The sequence below is a fragment of the Lonchura striata genome, chromosome 4 (genome assembly GCF_050655825.1).
Source record: "Lonchura striata isolate lonStrDom1 chromosome 4, ASM5065582v1, whole genome shotgun sequence".
Lineage (NCBI taxonomy): Eukaryota > Metazoa > Chordata > Aves > Passeriformes > Estrildidae > Lonchura > Lonchura striata.
Window position 1 is genome coordinate 5845785 of NC_140706.1, and position 26750 is coordinate 5872534.

Sequence of the window (26750 nt, forward strand, 5' to 3'; positions counted from 1 at the left end):
ACCTCTGGCCAACTTTTAAGGCAGAAGGATGATATAAAACCAAGCTCTGCTTACCAGCAAGGCACCTTCTCTTGTGTTAGGAGCACATAGAGTTTTCCACCATGAGCTTCACTGGAAAATACCAGCTCCAGCACCAGGAAAACTTTGAGCCCTTTATGAGAGCCCTCGGTATGTGCCTGCATGTGCTATGTACTGCTTTGTCTCTGCAGATCCCACTGATTTTTGGGAGCCAGCTGTGCTGATGTGCTGATGGTGTAGATTGGGACATCTCTGAGATTTGCTATTTCTCTCTGTCACCTTGTAATTATTGGGATTTTAAATGTATTTGTGTGGAGATGTGATCTCAAAATAGAAGAGAAAGCATCTCTCTGTCTGGGGTGGGGGGGCCAGGAGATGATGGGTGAAGTTTTATGCTTTGAAGGAAGTCAGTCCTGGCAGGTTCTGCAGCCACTGGCCAGCGTGGCTGAGTGCTGCACACACGTGATAAGCCACCAGGACCTTGGTGGCTTAGGGACACTGCAGATCTGCTCCATCAGGCTGTGAAATTTGAGGGCAAGCAGGACATTGCTCAGCCACTGTTCTGCAATGCTGCAAAACCTCAGAAAAATAGTTGGTTCATCAGAAAAATAGTTGGTATTGTTTAAATGATGAATGTGTCTGATATATTTCCACTTCTGTGGAAGGAACAGGGAATTCTGTGACAGTGAATGTGGTTCTGCAGGGATCCAGGGGGCTTTGCACTATTTCTGCACGGTTATGTGCCAGAAGGGCCCTACCTGTCAGATCACCTTCAGGCTCTGGGAGAAGGTTTTATAAATCTGTTCTGAGGAACCCTGAATCTCATAAAAAAAATTTTGTTCCTTTATTTTGTCTTGATTTAATCAATTTTTCCTTACCTGTCAGTGAAGGAAGGAAAGCGAAATTTATTTTTAGACAGGGATGGAGTGTTTGTGCTCCCAGTCAGGTCAGCAAGACACAGGACATGTCTAGTTCCCACATAAATTCAGGATGACAGTATTCATCTTCCTTCTCAGCAGACTCAGGGACCTATGGCTCTTGGGAAAGCACCATCATTTAAAGGTTTTTCCACACTGGAATAGAATTTTTCCCAACAGTAGGCCCCCAAATCCTACTACATTGATTTGTTCAGTGGAAGCAATCTGCCCACAGATGGCTCCACCATTCATTGAATGTCTCTTGTTCCTTGGCAGGGCTCCCTGAGGACCAGATCCAGAGGGGCAAGGACCTCAAGAGCATCTCAGAAATTGTGCAGGATGGGAAAAAGTTCACTATTACTGTGACCACTGGCTCCAAAGTGGTGAAAAACCAGTTCACCATTGGGGAGGAGAGTGACATAGAGATGCTGAATGGAGAGAAAGTGAAGGTAAGTGAGCAACCAGGGCCATGGGGGCTCAGGGATATTATATTTCCTTTCTAGCCATTCCCTCTGCATATGAGCAAAGGGACTGACCATACCAGAGGTATTAATTAATGCATTGCACTTCCTGCAGAAGAAGCCTTGTATTTCTGAATCTATTTTAATAGTCATTTTGGAAAACACTAGAAGCCAGTGTTGTAATATCCCATTTGGAAAAGGAGGATAGAGATGCTTTGGTAAAATTTTTTGACAGGAAGAGTTTTGAAAGATTTGAGATGAAAAAGGATTGACTTTGTGTCATCTTGCAACACAAAACATACCTCTGCCTTAATTTTGTTGACTCAAAGGTAGTGCAAGAAAATCAGACAATCAGTCATAAACCAATAAATCTCTTCTTTTAAGTCCCAGTAGCTGTTAGCTTCTCTGCTAGCCTTTCCCACTGCTTCAGATTACCCTGGGTGAGATGATTTGGCAAGGTGAGGAGTTACCACCCTTGAACTTGGGTGGTCCCTTTCCTGGATATTAGTTTCCAATGGTTCATAGAATGTCAAGGCAACACCACTGGCAAAATCTGCCGCTCATCTCTGCCTCAGGAGGAGATGGAACTGCAGGGACTTTTGAAAGCAGGAGAGGTGATCACCAAGGAAATGCCCTGTGAATGGGGCTCTGAGAGCTCTACCAGCTGTGTCACAATTTCCAGCATCACTGCACTCCCTTTGGCATAAACCGGGGGGAAGCAGCTATTAGAACACTTTTAGCCTCTGTACATCAGCAGCTCAAGGGCAAATGAACACATAGCTGGGCAAAACAGAGAAACAGAAATGGGCTTTGCTTTCTAATTTATTTGATTAATTTTATTGATCAGTGACAGCTGCCCTGGGGGTGCTGGTGCTGTCTGCAGCCTTTTTAGATGTGCAGCTCAGGTGGCTCTGCAGTCCCCTCCTGCTACAGCAGAGGAAGGAGAGCATGCAGGGGTCAAGGTGGTCTCCAGCAATAACATGAATGCTTCTGTCTTTCACCAGGCTGTTGTGCAGATGGAGGGTAACAACAAACTGGTCACACAGGTGAAAGGGATGAAATCTGTCACGGAGCTCAACGGAGACACCATCACCTACGTAAGTGTAGAAGAGCAATGGCTGGAACAACAGGGCTGCCCTCAGGAGCCTGGCCTAGGAAGCTACACGGGCACTGGGAGGTGCTGGAGCAGAGCAAGTGCTTGCACACAGGCTCTGAAGGCAGTTTCTCCTTAGAGTATGATCCATAAAGTACTTTTTAAGATCCCAGTTTAGGCACAGCTGATCAAAGTTTCAGGTTATGAGGGCATGATCTCACCCACCCAGAGGAACAGGTATGTGCACTCTTAGAGAAGAAAGGTGAGGCAAACTGATCCCAGCTGAGGGATGCCAGCCTATCCCTATGTGCTTTGGGGTATTCATGAAGAAATCCAAAGCTTTAAAAATCCAGTTTATAAGAGTTAGACTGGGGATCAGTCCTGTTTTGATTTGCAAGACCAGATCCTAAGTACAGTTTGGAATTAAATACCATGATGATCCTTATCCTACTTGAGATATTCAATGATTCTACAAATTCATAAAAAGATAACACTTTCCATTACTTTTTCAGACAATGACCATGGGTGACCTCACCTTGAAGAGAGTCAGCAAGAGAATCTAGAAAGATTATATATGCCAATAATTTACTATGTAAAATGTGGCCATTAAAATAAAAATTTTATTGAGTCCTCTGTCATCAACCTCTTCATTGCTACTATAAATAGACACAAGCCTACAAAGCTCATGGAAGCAATGGTAGAAACTGGGCAGCAAACTGATCTAAGGGTGTACTGATGCTGGAGAATGGAGTTGAGGCAAGGCACAGGCTCAGAGCCACTGAGTGACACATGCTGATGAGTGTTGTTCCAGCCCTTTCCTGGGAGCAGCTGCCAGCAGCCCGCTGGGAATGCCCCAGTGAGTCCTGCACCCATGGCTGATGTGGGCTGGGGAGCACTGGGCAAGAAAAGGGCTCTGCTCCCTTTCCTTGCAGACATGGCCAAAGTGATCAGAGTGACCATCGGGGCCAGAGGATTTGGGGTGGTTCAGGTGGAGTCAAGGAAGTGCCAGTGATCCTGTTTGCAAAGCTTGGGAAAGAAACCAGCATGGGCTACCAGCTGCTGTCTTCATCCTCACACCTCTGCAGTAGGATCCAGCCCTGTAGCTCTGGCCACCCCATCCCCATCTCCTCCCCAGCCCTTCCCAGCAGGAGGGTTACAACTGCCACAGGTATCCAGTGTGTGTTTCACCCCAAGCTACACCTGGTAAATTGGGTTGAACTGGAATAAAAAACTTCTTCCAGGGTGAAATACAGATTTTCTCTTCTTGCAGGAGATGGGCTGGTTGTTCATAGTGTAGACAGAGGAAACACCAAAGTCATCTCCTGTACTCTTGCTTGGCACTTCAGGCCAAATGGAGCTGTGGTTTTCTGCTGCACACAGGAAGGGAAACTCTTTCCTCTTATCTGCCTTTTCCAAGGCTGCTGTCAGGACTCCTCTGTGTTCAGGAAAGGTTTTCATATTACAGATCAACATTGATCCTCATGCCAAGAACTGAACCAATATGGATTGTCACACAGGGCAGCAGAGGCACCTCACAGACAAATGGAAGGGCTTAGCTAAACTGTGCCTAAAAATCAGGTGTTGGTCTTTAGTGAACTCAGATCTGGAGAAACATCAGCAAAATTAATGAGAAATGTCAAAGAGGAAAAGATCTGGTTTTGTTTACTTGCTGTTGTGCTGAGGAGCAGGTAGGCGATTCTTGAATAAACCTTTCCCCCTCCTGGCTGCCACTGAAAATCTGCAGGAAATCAGCTGGGTTTTGAGACATATGGGCAGACAACAAATACATTTTTTTATTGGCAGTTCAGTGCAGCTGCTCTTTGTACTATCCCTTTTCTCCTCAGTGCAAAATTGATTAAACACCTAAGTTAAAAGGCAGGTGTTTTAAGGCATCAGAGACCCTGATGAGGAAGGATGGATTCCCCTCCCTGGAAACTGCTTGTCTAGTTAGAACAATCCTCTCAGCCAGTGCACTGAACTATAGCAACAGGCTTCTGGCATGGCCCCATGTCCATCACTGCAGACATTTTCTGATTTGTAATTAAGGAGAATACTTTATCTCAATTAACTTATCTTGGTGTAAGGATTCCAGTTAGTCTCACTTGCAAATGGCCCACAATTCAATGCTGCACCTGTGCCAGCTGCAAAATCATTTTTCAGCAGTTTTTCATAAAAAAAATATCATTTAACACAAAACACCATCTGTGTGTCTTGTTCAGTTTGCTTTCATTGCCCACAGGTGTACATGACACTTCTTGTAACTGGCTTCCCACTTCTATCTTCCCATGGACACCACTGGAAAGAAATTATGTCATCCCCAGGAAGTGGTAGAACCCCTTAAGAAAAATCTATCAATCAAAATTTAACAAAGGAATTCAGAATCAGAATGCGTAGAAAGAAACATGCTTCCAATAAAAATGTAAATTTTCTAACTGTTTTTTTTCTTTAATTATTTAATGCCTTAGTGATAGAAAAAGGGATGTTGTTTCTGCCGGGACCTCTCTGCTTTAAGCCCTCAGAAGAGTTTCCAGGATGCTCCCCCAGCAGGTCCATGCTGACAGACTTGTGCCACTGGAAACAATCCTTGTGGATATATCACATTGCTGTATCACATTCCCAGTGTTTGGAAGTGCCATGGGTGATGTTACCCTGCAGGCATGAATTGGTGTCAAGCTCCAGGTTTATTCCTTTTTGTGGAAGAGGCTTGGTGTGGTCTCATTGCTGGGTTCAGGCATGACTTGGATCTTCTGGTTCTTGAGGGCAGCTTCCCTCATCTTGTAATACATGAACTCATTCTGCTGGAACATGCGCAGCTCCATCTCCGTCTGGACACGCATGACCTGAGGGACACAGCTGGTTACAAACCCTGGGCTGTCCTAGGTTACAATATAAAGATGTATTCTATCCCCTGAAAACACGAGTCAAACACTGCTGTCCTGGGTTACAGTATAAAGATGTATTCTATCCCCTCAAAACACACAAGTCAAACGCTGCTGTCCTAGGTTACAATATAAAGATGTATTCTATCCCCATCTTCAAGAGCTGTTGAAACCAAGAGGGCAATGGTTTTTTTCCTTATCTCCTGTTAATGCCTTGCCCATGACCCACAGATAAATCCCTCTGGGGGCCATTTCTGTTTAATGGACCCACCACAACTCACAGAATGGTAGCAGCCCATTGTGAGATGCTCTGCCCAGGGGTGAGGAGCTAAGCATCCTCACCTGGATATAATCTGGGGTTTGGGACAGAACAAGCAGCTCTTACCCACTGGTTTCCAGAAGACAAGAGCTACTAGATCTTTTCTATGGGATCACCACTTCAACAAGACCATTCCATCTGGATTGCTGCCACCACCCTAACGAGCAGGGTGTCAGGTTGTATTCTGACTCTGTCAGTGGTTTTTCTTTTGTATTATTGTATGTATTTTATTGTGTGGGTTTGTTTTTGTTTTTTTTTTTTTCTTAATAAATTGTATTTCTGACCTGGAGTCTCTTACTGGTTTTGCTTTCAAACTGGAATAACTGCCACTATCAGGCACTGTTCCCAAGGGATGTCCTAGGCCATGCAGTGACTGAGGCACCTTGCCCTCAGTGTCCCACCAGCAGGACCAAAGCTGGCTGGACACAGATATTCTGCTCCTTTCTCACTCTCATTTGCTGGCGTGCTAAAGAAAGCATCAGCCTTTCCCACATCCAGCTTTCCCACAAGCTACTGGGAAGCCTCATGCTCCAAAAAGTGATGCAGGACCTGGAGGTGATGCTGTGCAGAGCCAGGAAATGAGTGCATTTCCCATCCACACACAGGGCCTGGCCCTTGGGGTGGCCCATCACCAGGGTGGGGGTCACCTCAAGTGGGAGAAGAGGGTTGCTCAGTCCCACAGTTGCACCCTTTATACCCCAGGATTCAGCAGCAGCAGTCATTCTTAGCGCTGCATTATAACAGAGGATCAGAAGGAATTCTAGGATATATTTTTACACCTCTCTGTGCATTTATTCAATCCTTTGTTTAGGAGCACCGAGATAAGCATGTGCCATATATCTGCTATTTTCTTCCTAAAATGTGAAGGGAAGCACAGAAATGGAGGTATCTCATCCTCTGCTGCACATATGGAAACAGTCAACAGGTTGGCTTTAGGTAGTAGATATTAATTTTTCTGAAGATATAAAATTGTACCAGTGAAGGTTATAGCTCTGCTATATGAGGACTAAGACATCAATAAAGGATTTCATCTGGTATCCTATAATTTTTGGGGGGTAATAAAGGAGAATGCTATAAAGCAAACAGGTCACATGAAGGGACTTAGGGGCCAAAGAAATAATAGATTCCCCAGTTGCAATTGTAAATAATTCCTCACATCTGAGCAGATGTAATTCACTCGGATCTCCACTCTTGACTCTAAGCTAGGAAATGCACCTATCAGTCATCTGAGGAAAAAACATACTACTGCTGAGAAGGTGGTAAATAAAGAAGAATAGACACCAATAAAGAAAATCAGGTGGGAAACTGGGCACATCCACCACATGTGATTTGATATACCCAAATTCCAATGTCATCCCTCCGAGAGCAGTGAAATCAGCCTGCTGGAAGAATGGGGGGGCTCTGTCTATTGGCACAGCAATTTCAAAGAAGATTCAGGGGCTCGGCTGCCATTTCCCATGTATGTTATGGTGCAAAATAAAAGCTGCTTTTCAGGGATGAAAATTTCCAGTAAGAAAGGACATGCATTTCCCAGCAGAATGTAACATAATCTAGACAAAACCACAGCACTAATGGTTTTATCTAGATTATGAGAAGCAGTCAGCACTTAATACATCTCTCATCTCTACAGTCTGTTGTTTCTATGACTTGACTGTAATTTTGCCCAGATAAAGAGCAGAGACAAGACAGGAGATGACACCTACCTCCAGGTCTTTGGTAATTGGGTGGGAAGGTCCATGGGTTATCAGGAGAATGGCATAGGCTTTGCAGATCAAGCCATGGCCAACTTCAATGAGGCCAGCGTGCCAGTGAGTCACTCCCGCCCGCATCACGGCCATCCCCAGCTGCGCGTTGTTGGGATGGTAAATTTTCCTGGAAAAACATTGGGTAATTTTAGTTCAGGAGAAATCTAGGTTCTCAAAAGTGTCACTGACATGATATGTTTGCCAAAGAGCAGTTTGTTTACTCAGGTGAAGAGCTTGTTGCAGCCAGTGCCCCCAAAATGTGCTCTTCTTAGAAAGGGACGGGAACACATTACACAAGGACAGAGCTGTACAGGGACATGAGTTATGAAAAATGGGATATGGACTGGGAAAGTTCAACTCCTGGCTTGGAGGAAACCAAGCTCTGTCATCTCATGCCAAAAGAAAACCACGCTCCATCAATATTTTGGCACAAACAGAACACAGATCTGACCCTACAGCTCAGCTGGCACCAGCTTAACCTGACACACTTAGTGGGGTTACAATGCAACAATCACCAACTCCTCATTCAGAGCAGGAAGAGAAACAGATGGTTCCAGAAACTCCAGAAATGTGCATCTCACCCTCTGCAGATGCATCCCTTCATCTGGGAATTTTAAGTGCCTAAAGGGAAAAATGTAACTTCTCCTCTACATCCAACTTTAAAAGATTAAGCAGAGTTAGAAACTGCTTGGACTTAGCTGAAAACCTGCCCTCAAGGGTTTCTTTGGAATTTGAATTGGCACTTAAAGCAAGAAAGGAAACTACCAAGGTCCTCACCATGGTCTGAAAAATTGAGGAACACAAAGAAGAAAGAATTCTCTCTCAGTCAATTAGCTCAGCACCAGGGCTGGGACATGAAGTTGCTTGTTAGGCCTGCAAGCCAGGGAGGTGACTCTGTCACCCCTCTGCAAAAGAACAAAATATAACACCCTTTTGGGGTAGAACTGACCAAAAAGACAAGTAATGAGTGTGAGATGTCCTCAGCAGGAGGATGAATAAGATTATGAATTTGGCTTTTCTCTGTTCTCAACAGTTTCCATTATTTTTCTTTCTTTCCTCTTTTTCCCTTCTGTTAAATACTCATCAGTCCTGTAATAAAACCTCAGTAATAATAAAGCACTTAATTTTTAATGTGAGGTTTATGCTGGATCTATGTGAACTAAACCTGAATTTCTTTATTCTCACTAAGCTTTTACCACAGAACTATATAATGAGCCAAGACAAAATCCATGTAATATTCAGGAGTGAGGAGATATCTTGAGTGACAGCCATTTGACATGGTTTCTCTTTGACCTCTCCTTCCTGCAGGGTGCAGGGAACAGGCCATCTCCTGCAGTCACAGCCTCTGTGTCCTGCACCCAGGCTCTGTGTCTTGCTATCAGGGCAGCCCTGAGATGGCTCTGAGACAAAACAAAAAGGCCAGTGAAAGATGTTCCTAAACAATTTGCCAGTTCCAGTTTAGTAAATTAAGGTGTTTGTGCATTTAAGAAGGGATCCCTCTCTGTCTGGTGGTATAAAAAGTTTCCCATAGGAATTTCACCACCACTGCCCTCATGGGAGCAGACTAAGAAAATTATTCCTGTAAGGCACTGCTTAACAAGGCACGAGCACAGAGAGCTGCCAGAAGCAGGACACAGACGTACAGGTAGCCATCCACCATCCTCTTGGCATAGTCAGCTGCTTCCTCAAACATCTGGAGGTAGGAGAGCACCTCGGAGGCAATGCTGAGGATCCTCAGCAGGTAGATGTTCGTGTCCCCCAGCACAGGCTCCTGTTTCTGCAGGCAGTCACGGCACAGCTTCACCACCTGAGTGTGGAGGGACAGCAAGGGTGAGTCCAAGCACCTTTGGGCCTGAAGCTGCCACACCAAGACCCCGTGGTTTGCACAGTCCATGCCATTCCCTGAGGCTGAGCCAGCCTCTGTGAAGGTTGGGGAAGGGAGGGTGTCCTTTGATATGTTGAGAAACATCAGCCTAGGAAAATGATTGGCACTCACAGCTTTCTCTCCCAGGGTTACACTCATAAAACTGAGGTGAGGAAAAAGTGATTTGTACTGCTCAGGAGAAGAAAGACTCCAGGAGGCTGGGTATTGTCAAACACCAAGTACCTACAGGACTCATACTCCAATGCCATCCACCAGCCTCCTGAAAATATTCAATGCAAGGAATATTCCTAATGACCCCTTGGGGTTGGAGACACAGAGCTGCACTGTTCCATGCCTGATCTAGCCATGGGTCAGTGTCCAGATTTCTGTTCTAGGGGGCTTCAGCCTTTTCCCAAAGACAGTTACAACCCAGAGGTCACTACTGAACCTGGAGTGCTCTCTGAGGAGAACAATTAAATATTTCCTGGGTGAGCAAAAGAGGGGAAAAAAAAGAAAATACTTGAGATGTCTCACCCGTTGCCCTTATAGCTTGGACTCTAAGGTGGGACATGGCTCACCCAAACCACACACCTATCCTCAGCACCTAACAAATGAGCAACACAAGGCACTAAAGAGATCAACACAAAGACCCCTGATGGTCTTGTTCCTTTCCCAAACCCACTGTCCTTCTTTTTTTGAGGCTACCTGGCAGAGCTGACTTGTTACACCTGTAAATCATGAGTTTCACCCAGGAGCCTTGGGTTCAACACCTGTGTCAGTCAGAGGTGCTGGAAGTCACCTGAATCTCTTTGTGTCATCACTACAAAAAAAAAATCAGTCTGGGATGCCTCAGACATGGTTGTGCTTTACAGTTTCAGCTATAAATTGGGAATCTAGAGGGGAACAAGGCCTCCTTTCCTAGGCAGTGTGTGTGCAGCAAGAGAGCAGAAGTACCAGGACTCACCTCGTGGTAATGTCCCTCCATGCGGGCCTTGTTGATCTTCTCCAGGGTGTCCTTGGAGAGCTGGATCACCTCCTTCACTGTGTCTGCAGAGGGCTGGGGACAGCAGCAGGAAAACCAGTGAGGACAATGCACTGCCTCACATGTGCCAAGGTATATTGGTTGAAATCAGCTTGGTGGGATGCTTCCCACATCACCACTTCCTACTGCTGCTTGTAAATACCAGTGTGCTCCTCAGACCTGCCCAAGGCTGCAATGGTCCCAGCTCCAGGTCAAAAGGTGAAAGTCCTGCTGACTTCAGTGGGAGTGTTGCCCATCAGGGTAGTGGCCATGTGCCTCTGATATGCACAGCTAGATTCCTCAACCCTCCCCACCACTCTTCCCTTCAGGAAAAGGGACAGAATTCAGCCTGCAACTGAGAGGTCTCCTGAGATACCAAAGAGGCTGTGAAAGGCCCCAGCTGGAGAATATCAGGTGCTCTTAGTGCAGCTGCTAGAGGGAAATGAGGCTCTTGAATGAGAGATCAGTGGAATAGGAAAGATCCCTGGATTTTACCTACCCTGACAAATGCTGTCATTAGTTCCAAATAGCCTAAGATGGCTAAGCTCAGATTTCAGCTCGATAGGGAAATGTGTTTTCCTGCACACCTAAAAGAAGTTTGTGTTTCACCATGCATTTAGAGACATGAAGCACATGTAGGAACACCTGGCAAGACACTAATGAGTTCATTATTAGTTGCCACCTCTTTATTCCCTTAATACTGAAATATAACATGATATCCAGCAGAACCATTCATCCTCTGCTTCTCTGAGCCCTTCAAATTTGCACTCCAGAACTATTCCAGCTATCATGACCTTCCTTTTCATAAATGAGGAAATCTGAAATCAGCCCACAGTCACGTGACTCCAGGAATTTTTGGGAAGAGCCTGGTCTGGAGACACACAGCAGAGCCAGCAGCCAGGAAAGACCTCTGGGTGTAGATCAAAAGCAGAGTCCCCATATTGCAATGAAGGATGCAAAGACTGGGAGTCAGGACTATAGGGCTGTCTATTGTCTTCTTTCCACACATGGTCAATTAGACTTTTGAGGAATCTGAAATTCATCTAGTTGGGAAATCCTCTTCGAATTCTAGTATTGAAGGAAAACCAGTAATTTTCTGACCCATTTACCCCGATCTGTTACAGATGTTATTATGTTACCATTTGTGTTATGATTTATTATTCTATAGCATTTTACTGAAGCTACTGTAGCTAATCAGCTTTGGGCAGCTGTCTGAGCAGCACACCCAAAGGCAATGTTAATGTCAGTGCAAATCACATTGCTGTGCTGTCTGCGTCAAGGCTCCCAGAATAGGAACCTCAAACAGCATTTCCACAGTGGCTTTGTCTAATAAAAATCCTCCCTCGCCTTTACTAGACTTCTAAGTCAGTTGCCACTCTAAACAATGGGAACTGGGCTACTCTTTGGAAGGGGTGAAGGACTGGAGGTCAGAGCAGCTGTTGAGGATGGAAGCTGTCCATCTCCCATGTATTCCTAGCACTTTTTCCAAGCAGCTGTGAGCACTGCTGCCCCCAGGCAAGTGTGTCTGAGCTCAGGAAACGTGACACAGCCAACTGCTCTGCGGGTGAGGTCAGCCTGGATACTTATTGTCTGTGGATGGGGTGTATTTTTAATAGCTGAAATCATGCACCTTGCATACTCACAGGCTTTTTCTGCACAAGCACTTCAGATTGTGGAGGACATTGCCCCAGAAGTGCATGTTTTCCTGCTGTGTGCTGCACAACACCTCTAATGCTCACAGAAAGGGGATGGTGCATGTCTAGTGGGTGTCCCTGCTCAGGGTAGGACAGATGGAATGAGGTGATCTATAAGGTCCCTTCCAAGCCAAATCATTCTGTGATTCATGGTCTCTGTTCAGCCAAGACTTGATAGCAGGTGTTGAATGATGGATGAGACTTTTTTTTTTAATGCTGTCTACTGGAGAATGTGTTCAAAAATACTCCTGCAGAAAGCCAGATAAAAATCCTTCTGCATCAGAGAACTGAGTTCTGGGACAACTTTATATTATAAGTGGAGAAGTACATTAGTGAGGATTAGTTGTAAGATGAAGCTTGATAATTTAAAATGGAGTTATATAGCAGGGTCTTTTGTACCAGAGGAGAACTTGACCCAGCAAGGCAAGGATCTCCTCTAGTCCCATCTCCTGTCTCCTATAAGGGAGCTCCCTTATATCAGCTCAATACTATTCCTCTAAACCTTTCTCAAGGAGAGAGTTACACTCCACGGCATCCAGCCTTTCTTGGCTGCCATGTCTCTGAAAGAAGAGTTGCAGGACTGAGCTTGGCTTCCTGGCACCTCCTGAGAGGGGGGCTGAGAGTTCTGTGCTCCTTCCCAGGAAGCTGCATCTCACTGGGGCTCTCCTGCTGGCACTGCTTCTGTGAGGTCACATTTCCTCAGTCCAATTTTTTTGTTTTGTTTCCCCCCTGCTCCACATCATCCCCTGGGTTGTACTGTCTGATTCATGGTGTGACTGCTCAACACTGCAGATCAATGACTTGCTCTGCCTTGCTTTACCTTCCTTTATACACTTTATAAGGCTTGCAGGAGTAGAAATCCCCAAGCTAGCACTGCCAGAGATCACAAAACCTATGAGCAATTATATCCTTGGGCAGAGGAACTAAAAAGAAACTCTTAGAGCTGCCAGCACACTCATAAACTGGAGCTGCTGCCCAAGCAACACATCCCACTGCCAACAGCAAGACACAGCCCTATACTCTCCTGCTGGATGACTTGTGAGACCTCCAGGGAAAAGAAAGATTACTTAAAAATGAGCAGTTCAACATGTTAATTCCTCACAGTCAGTCTGCCTGCAGCAAGCATGCAAAAATGTCAAGTGATGGTGCAAACTCCTTGTGACAGGCCTTTGCAGAGAGGGACTGGGAGTTCAGGCTTCCCACGTTCCTGCAGCCTGTGTGATGGTACAAACCACAGAGCTTCAGCAGCACTCGTTAGTCCTGTCACCATGGATCACCTGCAACACATTTCTCCTTCTGCACTCAAAATGTAGAGTCCCTTGCAGTTTTTCAGAAAAAAAAAAAAAAAACAACCAAACAAAAGAAAAAAAACCCCAAAAAAAAAAAAAAAAAAAAAACAACAACCCAAAAAACCACAATCTAAATGCCAACATTTTTCTCAGCTCTGGCCCTAATTTTCCAATATTTTTTTTATTCTGTCTATTGTTGGACTTTTAGGTTAAAGGCAACTTTGGGAGGCTTTTTAAAATTAAAAACTGTACTTACCTTGTATAATAAGGACTGGCCTTGCATGGTGGGCTTGAATTGGTGTTGTGCCCAATCAAGGTCCAGATCTGTTCTCATTTTTTTACGTTGGCATTAGTCATGCTTTTGCCAAAATCTGACCATCGAGACTATCGAGACTGCTGAGAAACCACAGTCCTAGAGACCCACAGATGCCTTGTAGAGGAGATGCAGCCACCACTGGGTTTGGACACTGCAGGACAAACCATACCTTGCTTTCCCCTGCCTTCACTGCCAGCATCAGGTCATCCTTGAGCTGTTTCTTGCAGTGCTCGCACGTGCAGTCGAAGTAATATTGCTTCTTGAGCTGCTTCCGCCGCTCCTCGCTCAGGCTGAGGAAATCCACGTAGGAAACCGTCAGCTCATCCCCCGGGGAAATCTTGTTCAGGGCCCTCAGCTCGATCCTAGGGGCACAGGAGATGAGATGTGCATGTGGAGAAGCAGCAGAAGCAGAAGTGCAGCCACAGAGCCAGCAGGGACAAATCCTGCAGCCTGCCCTGCCTTGCAGGGGCGAGCCCTCGCCCTAAGGCGCTGCTTTAAGGCTTCAGGGAGGCAGTGCAGAGGGGAACAGCAGCCTGGTCAACTGAATACAGAGCAAGAACACAGTCACACCAGTTTTTCCTGCCCCTCTACAAGTCCCTGGCAGGGATATGTAAAGGTCTGAACTATAAAGAGGTTATGGCTCCATTCATTTATCCATATGGGGGCTGAACCTAGACCTCAACTTTTAGTTTGTTGCAGGAGATCTCACCAGAAGAAAAAACATTGAGATCAGAAATACACACCAAAATGCTGAGTTTGGATTTGGGGTCTTTTTTTAAGTACTGCTTTGCATGCTACCCACACACCCCTGGCTATACTCCCAGATCCTGAGCTCTGCTGCCTTCGGTATCGTTCTCACTTTGAAAAGTTAAGACAAATTCCCTCTGGCTGCTGCATAAGAGATGCCCTCACCCTGCTCATGCATTTCCACATAAAAGCTTAGAAGTAATTATCTGGAGAGAGTCTATTTTTAAATAGCTCATTTGACCTATTACCACAATTCAGTTGCCAACCTCTACTACTGAAATCCATGGCAAGGCCCTGATAACGGGATTTGGAAAGCCAGACCTTTGTACCTGCCTTTCCCTCATGTCATTCCCTGCAAAAGGTCTTCAATAATGTGGAGATTCAGAGCTATTCCCTTGCTCTTTCACTCTACATACTGAATGTCCCAGTTATTCTGGGCCATCTCTCAGTTGTAGGGGCTAAACAGGCACAACTGGCTAGAGAATTTGGTGAGAATGGGGAAAAAATCCAACAAATACCAGCTGTGAGGTGGTTCTTTTGTACCCACCTCCTCTCCCAGCTACTAGGGAGCTCAACAGTGTGTTTAATGCATGTCTGCCCTGAGATGGACCTGGGGGGAACCTGTTGGCTTCCACCAGAACATGAGGCACTCTAGGTGGAACCCAACAAATGCCTCACTAAAGGCAGAGGTGGCAGAGGACTCACAGGTATCACCAGGTGCTTTAGAAGTAAGCTTTTTGGGGAGGACTTATTCTGTGTGATCATGTTTTTGCAAACAGTTGTAATTCTCCTGTAATTCCCTTCTAATTCCCTTGGAATTCCTGTTACAGGCTCTCAGTACCAAGGGCGTAGCTCTGAGTCTTCCAGCTCTGCTAAAGCTGCTGTCAAAATTCTTCTCCGAGGCTGGTCTTGATCTTCTCTGGGTGTTGCCATATCAGCAACAAATTTCATACAAAATTTACCACCAAATATGCCTTTGTAACAAAGGACAGCTGTTAGTTATGTCACAAGTACAGGAAAGTGCCAGACCGAGAAAGGTGCAACCAGCTACTCCAGGAGGAAGTGCACAAAAAAGAGCAATTCCCACCTGAAAAGTTTACATATAAACATTCCCGCTAACACTTCACAGGATCCTCATCAAAGTGAGTCATGCAACCAGAGAAGCAAAATCAAGCCTCTGACTTTCATGATGCCCCTGATAGCCCAAGCACTGTAGGGGTATTTTAGGCAGCCATCTCTTGTGTGGAGGGGATTGATAGCCCTTGGGGTTAGCCAGGAAACACATGGCATATTTTAAATACTGGAGTTCAAGAGACACTGTCAGCCAGGAGCACACCACTGAGCTTGTCAAGGGCTTTCTCCAGTGTCTGCCACAGCAGCAGGGACCTTGATAGCTGCATGCACAGGCACAGTAAGTGCCTGATAGCTCAAAACTCAAATTGCCCCAAATAGCAACTCTAACCAGAAGTGAAACTGGTTTTCCCCTTTTTTATAGCCCTATATATAATGTCCTGGGTAAGATTCAATGGTGAAAAAGAGCACTTCAAATGTATTTCACATCTTCTTTGAGGAAAATGCATGCTTGCTTGAGATTAAATTTTAAAGACCACAGTGTCTTTAAAGAACACTGACTATAATATACCAAATGTAATGAGTTAAGCAAAAACTTTTTTTTGCACATATTTTTGTGATTTATTTAGTTTGGATCAGGTAACAGTGGCATCATTAAAAGGTGGAACATTAATAATGGATTATGGAAAAAAGGAATTGAAACCTACATGTCATGGTCTGCTACTGTAGGTAACTCATTCCTCAGGCACAGTTTGTTGCAGGAGAAACATGGAGTATTTAGTGTGTCAGTAACACAGTCATTTCTCATCTCCTAATATGCAAGGCTTTATTTTGGGCTGTACAAGATTAGCAAGACCTTGTTCTGACTTTCATGCTCTTGCCATGGTCAGGGGAGGAGAAATGAGAAGTGGAGAGGGGAAATACTGACAGGGAGGAAGCCAAGGGAGGGTGTGGGAAGGCAGAGAGGGAATTCACCCTGGGGAAGACAGTCTATTACCACTATTATTTTCATTTACTACAAAATGCAGAGTTAAGTGAGGTTTGGGTTTAGTGGGGCTTTACACAGGGAAAGAAGTTTAGAAAACAGGAAAAGTAGAATTTGGAGTAAACAGAGGGAGCCCCTTGGGGTCTTTGCATCTTTTCCATTAAACATGGGGCGTGAGGGGTACAGGGGAATGGAGGAGAATGATGCTTTCAAGACTGACCCACCTCATCTGTGTGTGGAACATTGATCTTACAGCCTCATGACTGAAAGACAAAACAAACATCTGCAGTTTACACATGTACAAGTACAACAACAAAAAAAAATGGGTACGTGGCATAGCACTGGACATTGCACTGACAGGAGACAGGGGGGTTGCCTGTGCCTGCCTCATGTGGCACTGCATGAGAGCTTCCCTTTTGATGTGCAGCTGCCAGGACCAAATTGTCCATCAGTGGGCCATAGAGGATTTGGTGGAGAACTGCCCTGGCACTGTGATTTTAGGAGTGGTCTAGGTCAGGGAATGTACAAAACCTGCTCTTGATATTTAGCAGGAACAAGGGGATTGGATCTCCTGCACAGAAAGGTCTCCACTGACATCAGCAGTTGTGCTCTCTGGAACACAGCTTGAAATGGAGATCAGACTGGGATATCAGCCACAATTTACCTGGCCAATAACCAGATGGCCAAGTTTAAAGTCAGTAACCAGATACATGTGGGAGCTTTGACAGGCTGCCAGGCAAATCAATGCCCTTCCTGTACTTACCCAGAAAGTCAGGGCTGTTATCACTGCTGGTTACCTGCTCCACTGCTGGAGCTGTTTGCAGAGGCTCTCCTGTCAGCCCACTATGGATCCAGTCCAGGGCAACTGGATAGCATAGCACAGACTCCAACCTGACTTTGGATCAGACCCTATTTTTCACCAAAGTAATCATCCTCATGCACTTTTGTTTTCTCTTGGCTTGTTTACCAGCTGCTTGGTAAATGCTGGTATCATTTTATCAGGGAAAACCAGCAGTGATAACTGGAGTGCAGAACCAATGTGTTAGTTAAAAGAGGAGCTGGAGGGAAGAGGGGTGGTTAAATTATAGCACTAAAGTTTAGTGAAGACAGGTAGCTGTAAAATAGTAGCAGAAAGGTCAGAGGAAAGATCAGGTTTTGGCAAGCAATTTCCCACAGTTAATATTTTGCACACACTACAACTTTCTGAGTCAACAGCAGTTTATACCTGTCATGGCTTGGAAACTGGGAAGGGCAGGCATCCCTCCTGTGGGCTACCTTCACTCCCAGCTCTGGTGAAACATCTCTGCATTTCACACCAAATCTTTTTCCATCTCACTCATCCTGCAGAGGTTTTCTTACAGGACTGGAGTGGGAATAGGGAATGCCCAGAGACTGAGAGCATCCTGCACTCTCAGATAACACAACTGTCACTAAGGTCCCGTTGCTAAAGAGTTAATCAGTGATTAATTGAGATGGGGGTTGTGTTAGGAATGGTTATAAACACATCAGCACATGGTGATACACAGCTGAGTGCAAGCTTCAGTTAGGAGAAACTCTTGGATTGTAGACTCAGCATAATCCTTGATAATTTGCAAGTAGAATTACTCCTTATCTATAGATGAGACTTCAATATAAGAGGTGAGTTAAACAGCTGCTTACTACTTTAGCTACCTATTTTGAGTCTAGTTACAAAATTCATAGGATGCCAGGGGAAAATTCTTTGCTGGTTGCTGGATTTGGGATCAAATCTTATGTATTTGTTAGTGCATCAGATTACAATTTTTTAAATAACAAGAAGGGAAACTAGTTTGTCTTTAGTAAGAAAGCAGTTTGGGCTTTTTCTCTGAGCTTATTTCCATCTCTCTGAGAGAAGGAAATAAGAATGAATAGATTTTCTGGGGCAGGGACCTGACAGTGGGGGTGGCAGAGCCTGAGCTGGCTGCACCCCTGCTGCAGCAAAGGAAAGAAATCCACTCACTTGCCATTGTTGAAGACGACAGTGCAGTTGGGCCAGCAGTCATGGTTGGCCTGGCAGAGGTTGGGGAAGATTCCCACACCAACAGCCTGCAGTCCTCTTTGGTCACTGAGGGTAAAGCCATTGCAGCTGATCTAGTCCCAAAACACAGGCAGGAAGAAGTGTTAAAGGAGAAAAAGCTGAAACACTCCAGCTGGGATAAAACATCAGAAGAGAAACAATGCAGGACTTGTGCAGAGGGCCCAGGCCAGAGCTGAGTCAATGTTATGGAATATTTGCTGTCAGTGTTCACTTGGGATGCCTAAGATAAACTTGGTTGGGCCATGCATTGATTTCCTTATATTTGGTTCCTGAAAATAATTCAGAAAAAGGTCACAAGAAAATGACTTTGAGGCAATTCAAGCAGAAAGCAAAGTTCACACTCACAAAAACAGGTACCAGTTAGGAATTAACCTTGACTGCTGCATTCAACCTGGTCATGTTTGCTGGATTGCCCTCAAAGCTCATAAAAACCAGCTACTACTCTTTGCTGTGAATTTTCAGAATTACTACTTTTGTATGACAGATATTCCAAGAATGAATTATTTCACTTTTCTATATGAGACACTACTATGAACAGAACGGTTTTAAGTCACAAGCATTAATAATGGAAATATCTGCAAACAAAAAATCTGATAGGATAAACCAAAGGAAATAATTAACCCAGCTGCTGATTATTTTACCCTGTTAGTAGTTTTATTTCCTTTGTGAACTGATTCTGTGGTTTTTCTGTACTTCCTTGCTCCTCCACAGACAAGCTGTGCTGGTCACTAGCACATAGGGTCTCCCTGTGTCCAGTGGACTGGGTTTTCTTTGTGGTGTGGGTGCCAAAGCTGTGTCCTCTCCCTGTACTGGGAGTGACAAAGGCCAGCTTGTCTTGCACAGCAGCCACTGGCAGAGGGGTGAGCAGAGCCTGTGTCTCCTCGTGGCAGTGTTGGGAGCTGAGGGGGTAGTGCAGGATACCCAGGGCTGGGAGCAGAGCAGCTCAGCCTGAACTGGAATTTCCCTCTCTGCAACACTGAGAGCAAAAGTTTGTAGTTAACTACTTTGTAGTTGATATTATCAAATATATTTCCATTTTTTGCTGTTTTAATTGTATATATTATGTCAATGTAAAAAATCAAATGCACACAATATTAATAGACATTAATGTATCTACTAAAATAGATCTTCTATATTCAAGTACATTCTAGATGTAGTTACTAAAAATATATTTTCTCAGCTGTCCCAGGTGCACAGAGATGCCCAGTGGGACTTGTGATGAAAATGCAGCGCCTATGATTGAGCAAACCTCTTGTCTGCACATTGAGACAGACAAAATGTTTCAGCCCTTGCCTGTTACCCTGATTTTTAAGTGTTAAGTTTTCTTTTGAAAGTTTTAATGTTCTCATAAAACTTCTTTAGCCTTCTGATAATGTTTACATATTTTTACTGGAGTTCTCACACAATGTTCATGTAAATAATGATTGTTTACATTCTCCTTTGTGAGAAGAGAGAATTAATAGAGTGTTAGTTTGACCAGTGTGGTTGAAGAAGTAGCAATTTCATCCTCCAATCCACTACCACTTTTAGAATTCTATATATTGCGAAGTCAGAAATAAAATTAACTCTTTTTCTCTCTTGAACTCGCCAAGATTCTGTGTACTCATTTTATGTCCAATAGCAACACTTGCCCTTGCCATGCCTCAATTTCCCAGTGTCAGTGCAGAGGAGAAGCAGGTGGGGGATGAGATGAAGTCAGCCATCCTCTCATGAGGCCAGCTGGAGAGTTTCTCCCCAAAGCTGGCATCACAAACCCTCCCCCCGTGCTCTGCCCCCCCTTGGACGTACCACCCCGAATATGTGGGAGATGAGCTGCATCCCGAACTGCTGGCACTGGGGCGGCCAGAACTCCAGGAAACTCTCCACGTCAACACGCAGCTCCTTCTTCTCCTCCTCCCCAAAGCTGTCCACGTGGTTCTGCAGCTCCTCGATGGGCACCAGGCAGCCCTCGGACAGCCCGCTGCCCTCCCGCTCCATCTTCCACAGGATGCGGGCAGCCAGCCTGGCCAGGACACAGCCACGGGGTCACAGCACCAGCACCACATGGAGAGAACAAAATTCATCAGGATTCATCCCCTGGGGGGCCACGGTGTGCAGGCAGACCAGCTGAGACAGGCTCAGCATCCACGGGGTGATGGATGGTCAGCATCATCCCCAGCCTTCTGAAGCACAGGGAGGTGCAGGGTTGTGTCCCAGCACCTGTGTTCTCATCTGGAGAAGTTCTACAAATCCCCTGGTATCCAGCCCTCCACAGCTGCTCCCATTTCCTTGAGGATTCCTCTCATTTTTTTATGGTGGAGCCAGAATGTGAAGACAAGTTAATGTATGCTATAGGCAAATTGGGGAATAACCCATCTCTTCTTTCGCTTTTCCACCTACTCCCCAGTTTCCCACACTTCCTAAACCAAGCAGGGTAGGTTTACCTCACCATGTGCAGAGTTTTTGGGACCCAGCAACAAAAAAAAAAACCAAACAGGAGCACATCTCTTGCACCACTGATGCTCTCCTATGTACCTTCCCTATCTCAGAGATCCTCCTGGCCCATCCTAAACCTTCCCTCACCTCCACCTCGCCCAAGTCAGGCCACCCAGGATGGGATGCTCTGTTCTCTCCCAGGTCACAGGGGCCAGCTCTCACCTGATGTTTTCTGTGGGTGCCTTGCCATGTCTCTTGATGGCAGAGCACTCGTTCTTGTGGTTGAGCCAGGCTGCTCTCTGGCAGGTCCTGTCGCAGTAATGGGCAAACTTGCACTGCCCGCAGCGGTGCAGCCTCTCCTGCCGCTTGAAGCAGGTGTGACAGATGATGTGTGTCAGGCTGCAAGGACAGAAGGACACCTTGGATCAGTGAGGTCCTGCCAGTTTTGCACCCCTGAGCTCCCCACAGCCACAGAAATGAACATCTCGAGATTTTTGGTGATTATGGAGAAACATCCCACCCAGCTAAATCGTTGTGTTCTTGCCTGGTGCTGTTGCTGGAAGTTAAATGGAGATGGAATAACTGGGAGCCCTTCAAAAGGGGTATTTCATCTTTGGGGGATTCAAAACAGGATTTCCAAGAAGCATGCTACAACTGTATGCATGTAACCATAACCAAGGCTGGGGAGGATACTGATGAAGGAGTCTGACCTCACATCCTGCCTCTGAGAGTGTCCAGGGTCCCAGACTGAGGGGAAACCTCCCCCATACCCCCTTCATGTGTCCAGCTTTTTCTCCTACAATTTAATTCACTGAGAAGGAGGGGGAGACACTTTGGTCTCCTGCCCAAAACATTTTGGGACTTTCCCCTTGCTGCTAGAGAAGGCTTTTCACTGCCTGATTTGGTGTCTGCAGCTGTCTGTTTCTCCAGGCAAGCGCTCACTTTATCTGGGCCTCCAGCCAGGCTTGACAGTACAGGGGAATTTAAATTCACACCACTCAGCCACTGCTGGTGCCAGAAGGGAGGTTCTCATCACTGCAAAAAGCTCAGAGGTCATAGAGGCTTTGTGATTAAAGAAACATTTATAATTGTGCACAGTGCAGAGTGGGGAAAATGAGGCATGGGATGATAAAAAAAATATTGATCATCCAATGAGGAGGATGTGCCACATGCAGGAATCAGACTCACAGCCCCAGAGAATCCAGACCAAAGATTGTCCTTCCTCTTTACTATACCTATATATAGGTACACACATACATATGCATATACATTTATATCTATATCACAGTACATTCAAAATGAATTTTCTTCTCTCTGAAAATATTGTGTCAGCTGCTGACATAATCTACCCTGTGCCTTGGCTCTCGCAGGATAAAGAGGGCCACAGATTTAAAAGTAGGATGACCCATATCAGACAAAACCATGTGCAAAAATGAGGTTTGGAAAAAAGGGTTTAGGAAAGCGAGCAGTGCTGGAGGGAGCCCAGTGCAAGGCAAGCACCTGGGATGGGGCAGGGGGAAACGTGTCTGGGAAGGGGGATGCTCCACTGTGTCCAATGGCAGAGCTGAGAGCTGGTGAGAAATGTGAGGCTGGGCTCTGTCAGCTGTCAGGTCAGGGGGGCAGAGAGGTGCAAGAGAGATGACACTCCTTGTAAGGCAAAGCAGAGCCAGAGGGCTGATAAACCCACATGGTTTCATCGTGCCAGGAAGCACAGGGAGATTATCTCACATGGGGAATGGGGGTTCCTCCTGCCACCTCCTTTAAGGGCAGTCAGGGAAAAAAGTTTCCTTGTAGAGAGGAATGACAGGTTGGAAGGGAACACGGTGCAGAAAACTCCAAGTCTTCTAACAGGTGCTTCTCTCCCCTCAGTTTGCTCCCTGAGAACAAAAAAACTCTGAAATGCTGACTTTGCATTTTGCTGTTTATTGCATGGGGTGTCCAGATTTTCCAAGCAAACCTGGCTGGCAGAACTTACCAACAGCTCTGGAAATCCCTCATTTCTGAGGAGATGCAGAAATGCACCAGAAATGTTAAACAAGACTTTTTGAGAAAGAGAAGGAGCAGCCCATGTGGTATTGAAACTGCAGAAACAATTACACCCAGGTAATCTGACTGGCAAGTGTAAGAAATACTGCAGCTCTTACAAAACCATTATGGGATCCTCCATGCCCCAAAATGGTTTAAAAGACTGGATTTGAAGATACTGTGTGTTATCAGCACTCCAGAGTCCTGGGCTAAATTCTTGGCCCAGTAAAAAATCTGGAGACACAAGTATTTGAGATCTATTCCATAAAACTTCAGCTAACATTCCTTAAGCATCTGCGAGCACCTAAATCCCCCAGGTGCCCCTTGGCAGTTGTGAAACTCCTGCTGTGACAGAGGAGCTCAGAGCTGGATGCCCCAAAAGGGAAGGACAAAGTGGGGCTCTCCCTTGGCTGGGCTCTGGTTCCACCTGTCCTGGAGACACAAGACCCAGACACCAAAGGCTTGCAGTGGTTCAAGGCTCCTCTCTCATCTCCTCTGCAATGTTAAGGTTCTCCAAGTGGAGCAGCCTGAGATTAAATTTAAGTCTCTCAGCCTGTGGAAATCATTGGTCTATAAAACCTTCTCTGTCTGGTCTAGAAAGTGTTTAACACAACCCAAAATGGTTCCAGGTATCCCAGATCTCCCCTCCAGTACAGAGAGCAGCCCATGCCCGTGTGAGCAGGATGCTGCATGGCCAGGCAGCACTAAAATTCCTGGAGAGGACCCTGGGGAGGTCCTTTCTGCTGTGGCACCTACCAAGGAGCCCTGGAGGTCTGAACCCTCTGGGTCTTGCTGCTCAGCTTCCCTTGCTTCATCACAGGGACAGCACAACAGATTTCTGCTCTGTGTGTGCACCCTGCAGCCTCGGAGGTGATCAGTGCCCCCTTCCACACATAGTGAGAGCTGGTTCTCACCCTGACCAAAAGCAGGATCTTCTTTAGTGATTATGCCTCCAGCCCATCACAAGCTTGCCAGGTCAGGATTTAGGGCTGACTTAGAGGGCAGATGCCACTGACTGACTCATTGAATGACTTTCTGGGGAGCCTCAGGTTTCCTTGGCCTCCCAGCTCAGCATCAGCCGAGCTGAGCTCTGAAGGGCTCACGTGCTCTGGTGTCACTTAGGTGAGACCCAGCTACAGCTACTCCTGAATGCAGCTACAGTGACAAAAACAGTGCTTCAACGAGCCAACCAACGAGTGCAAGAGGTAACACAGCACTGACAACAAAACCATGGCTCCTGCAGGCACAGCTTGCAGTGAAAGCACAAGAAACAAATAACTCTTGAGACTGCTTGGACTGGATTCAGACAGATTAAGATCCTGCCAGGTTGAACACTGCCACAGGAAATGTATTAACCTCATCTCCAAGACATGCACAGCCCAAACATCTGCCATCCAGCACACAAAACATCTCATTCAGTGGCCTGGAAAAGCCAGGTGAGATGGCTTTAATGCAAAGAACAGAGGAGGATTTCACTGAGTAGCTGATAGACACAGTGAGTAGCTCCCAAACTGTTAAACATGGGTCCATGCTATCCTGTACATCACAGATACACAGAGATGGCCTTACTCACAACTAAATCCTATTTATTATTGCTTGGCAGGGCACCTCTCTCCTCAGTCTGCTACAGAGAACAACATAAAACCAGCTTAAGATGTAGGGCAAAATCTCCTTGGTTTTCAAAGCAGAGGCTGTAACACTTCATTAATGACAGCAGCCTAAGAAAATGCACCTGTTACCTAAAGATGAATTATTAGCATAAGAATGGGTTTGCTCCTTTAAAAAGGAGTTGAAGCTTAGTACTTTCATCTTTAAAATGTCAGGGATGATATATCCTAGCTTTTCTGATTTGAGAGGAGGATTTATTTTAGACTAATTTTTGTCTATTTTATTTTTAGTTTTTCATTACAAGATTTCCCAGCCTTTTTTTAGAGATGTGGGTGAGATTTTCTTTAAAACATCTGTTTTAAAGGTCTGTTCCCAGGTTTTAATTAGGCTTTTGAACAAATGAGATACTAATAAAAAATCAAACCTGAGAACATTTTTTAAAATATGAATAGGATCACATTAGCTCTCAGTTTTTATCGGTGTCAGCTCAAAGAATTTGTTCCCATAATCTTTTAAGTCATGCTGTTATGGAAAATTTTGGATTTCTTATATGTCTAGGTCATCCTAACTACAATAGCAGAGCTCCCCACATTTCCTTGGAAAATGTTTTCAGCCTCTTTCTACATCAAAAAGACATGCAAAAATTGCATTATCTCAATTTTTTATCAATTTGCAGATCACTCATCAAGCAGATCTTCAGGTGACCTTGGCTTTCCACCACATGACAGTGTTTTCCTTGACTACTGTCCCTCAAATCCTGCTGGTTAAAGAGCAAATTTCTCTTGGCAAAGGCTGACAGAGAAATATGAGGCATCCCCTTGCTTATAGGAAATGTAAACTCTTACAGGCTTGAGAGCCAAGTGACGTGTCAGAGGAGAAGGTCACATACAGCCCCGGCACTGGGAATGCCATGGTCATGCAGCTGATGGAGGAAAGGAGATCTGGGATCTTCAAGGAGAAAGCAAAGAGGGAGGAAGGATTACAGAAAGCTTCAGTGAGAGGCTCAGGGCCTTTGGAAATTGAAAAATTACCCCAAAGGAAACAAAGAATCCCTTGAGAATGCATTTCCAGCTTTCTGCTTCTACATCAGGGCAAAGCTGCCTGACAGTGGTGTTTTCTGAGTGATATTTCAGCTGAAAGCAGCAAGGCTAAATCAGAGATCAGGCTGTGCCTACACCTTATCCTGGAAATCACACAGAGTTCTGCACCCCCTTTCCATCAGTATCACCATTTTTTTAAGCAGCCTGCTCTCATTCAGAAGTAACAGGCTTGATACAGGAGTCAACACTAAGTACACACTCTGTTAAGCAACTAAGTTATAGAATCATAAAATCCGAATGGTTTTGCTTGGAAGGGACTTTTAAAGGTCACCTAGTCCTAGTCCAACCCCCCTGAAATGAGCAGAGTTATCCTAGTGAGTCATACTCTGGCCTTAAAACCTGACTATGAGCTGGCTGGTGTTTATAGGATCCTCATTTTCCTTTGAGTTTTACGTATTTCTAGATTAATGGTCTGTGTGAGAGACTGCTGCTCAGATGACCATCTGAGACTGAAGAGTACAAGCCCTCACCATCTCAAACAACTTTGGGGGCTTTCAGGGTCCCTGTGACCTTCAGGGGCTTCCAGGGTGGGATTCAGCCTGTAGATTTAGACACCAAGATGTGCTCATTTGTCTGTACCCCCTGTGTCTGAGTAGAGATTCCCCAGCACAACCAGTGGGGTCTGGAAAGCCATTCAGCTCAAAGGTAGATGTCTGTGTTCACTGCACATATAGAGCTCCACTGATTATATCAGCATTTAGTGCTGGATTCACTTGGCTGGACATAGAAATCCAGTGTTAGACTCTGCAGGGACACCTGATATAGGGTTTTGTCAAAGGAAACACTTGTCCTTTTTCCTAGCAAAATAGAATCTCCACACTTCCTCAAACTCAGCCTCCAACTAAAGACAGACATCAATAATGTGCAGTTGGGTGAAAAATTACTTTGACAGCTCCTCACATGAATCTGTCTAAGTATCTCTCTCTACCTACATCTATGAGTCAGGTTGGAGTCTGTGCTATGCTGTCCAGTTGCCCTGGACTGGATCCATAGTGGGCTGACAGGAGAGCCTCTGCAAACAGCTCCAGCAGTGGAGCAGGTAACCAGCAGTGATAACAGCCCTGACTTTCTGAGTAGGTACAGGAAGGGCATTGATTTGCCTGGCAGCCTGTCAAAGCTCCCACATG

The 26750-nt window shown here is 45.5% G+C and overlaps 2 protein-coding genes across 3 annotated transcripts in view; one reads left to right on the forward strand and one right to left on the reverse strand.

Moving 5' to 3' along the window:
- FABP1 (fatty acid binding protein 1) lies at positions 1–3127 on the forward strand. The gene is made up of 4 exons (XM_021535740.4): positions 1–168; positions 1212–1384; positions 2401–2493; positions 3002–3127. The coding sequence occupies exons 1-4, from the start codon at positions 102–104 to the stop codon at positions 3050–3052; spliced, it is 384 nt and encodes a 127-aa protein (XP_021391415.1). The 5' UTR covers positions 1–101; the 3' UTR covers positions 3053–3127.
- Positions 3090–26750, reverse strand: part of SMYD1 (SET and MYND domain containing 1) — a 26858-nt gene continuing 3197 nt past the window's right edge. The window contains exons 2-10 of one of the 2 annotated variants that reach the window (XM_021535738.4): positions 21113–21289; positions 20264–20477; positions 18398–18528; positions 16644–16682; positions 13786–13978; positions 10261–10353; positions 9076–9239; positions 7391–7559; positions 4914–5329 (exon numbers count right to left, since the gene is read on the reverse strand). In XM_021535738.4, coding sequence (XP_021391413.3) covers positions 5171–5329; positions 7391–7559; positions 9076–9239; positions 10261–10353; positions 13786–13978; positions 16644–16682; positions 18398–18528; positions 20264–20477; positions 21113–21289 — 1339 coding nt within the window. In that variant the 3' untranslated portion in view covers positions 4914–5170. Of the gene's footprint in view, positions 5330–7390; positions 7560–9075; positions 9240–10260; positions 10354–13785; positions 13979–16643; positions 16683–18397; positions 18529–20263; positions 20478–21112; positions 21290–26750 lie in introns of both variants that reach the window. The other variant, XM_021535739.4, reaches the window with a different exon arrangement.

Excerpts from the sequence above, each read along its gene's own strand:
- FABP1 (XM_021535740.4), top strand. The coding sequence starts at position 102 with ATGAGCTTCACTGGAAAATACCAGCTCCAGCACCAGGAAAACTTTGAG. Across the intron at positions 169-1,211 it reads GCCCTTTATGAGAGCCCTCG|GGCTCCCTGAGGACCAGATC; the intron begins GTATGTGCCTGC and ends GTTCCTTGGCAG. Across the intron at positions 2,494-3,001 it reads ACGGAGACACCATCACCTAC|ACAATGACCATGGGTGACCT; the intron begins GTAAGTGTAGAA and ends TTACTTTTTCAG.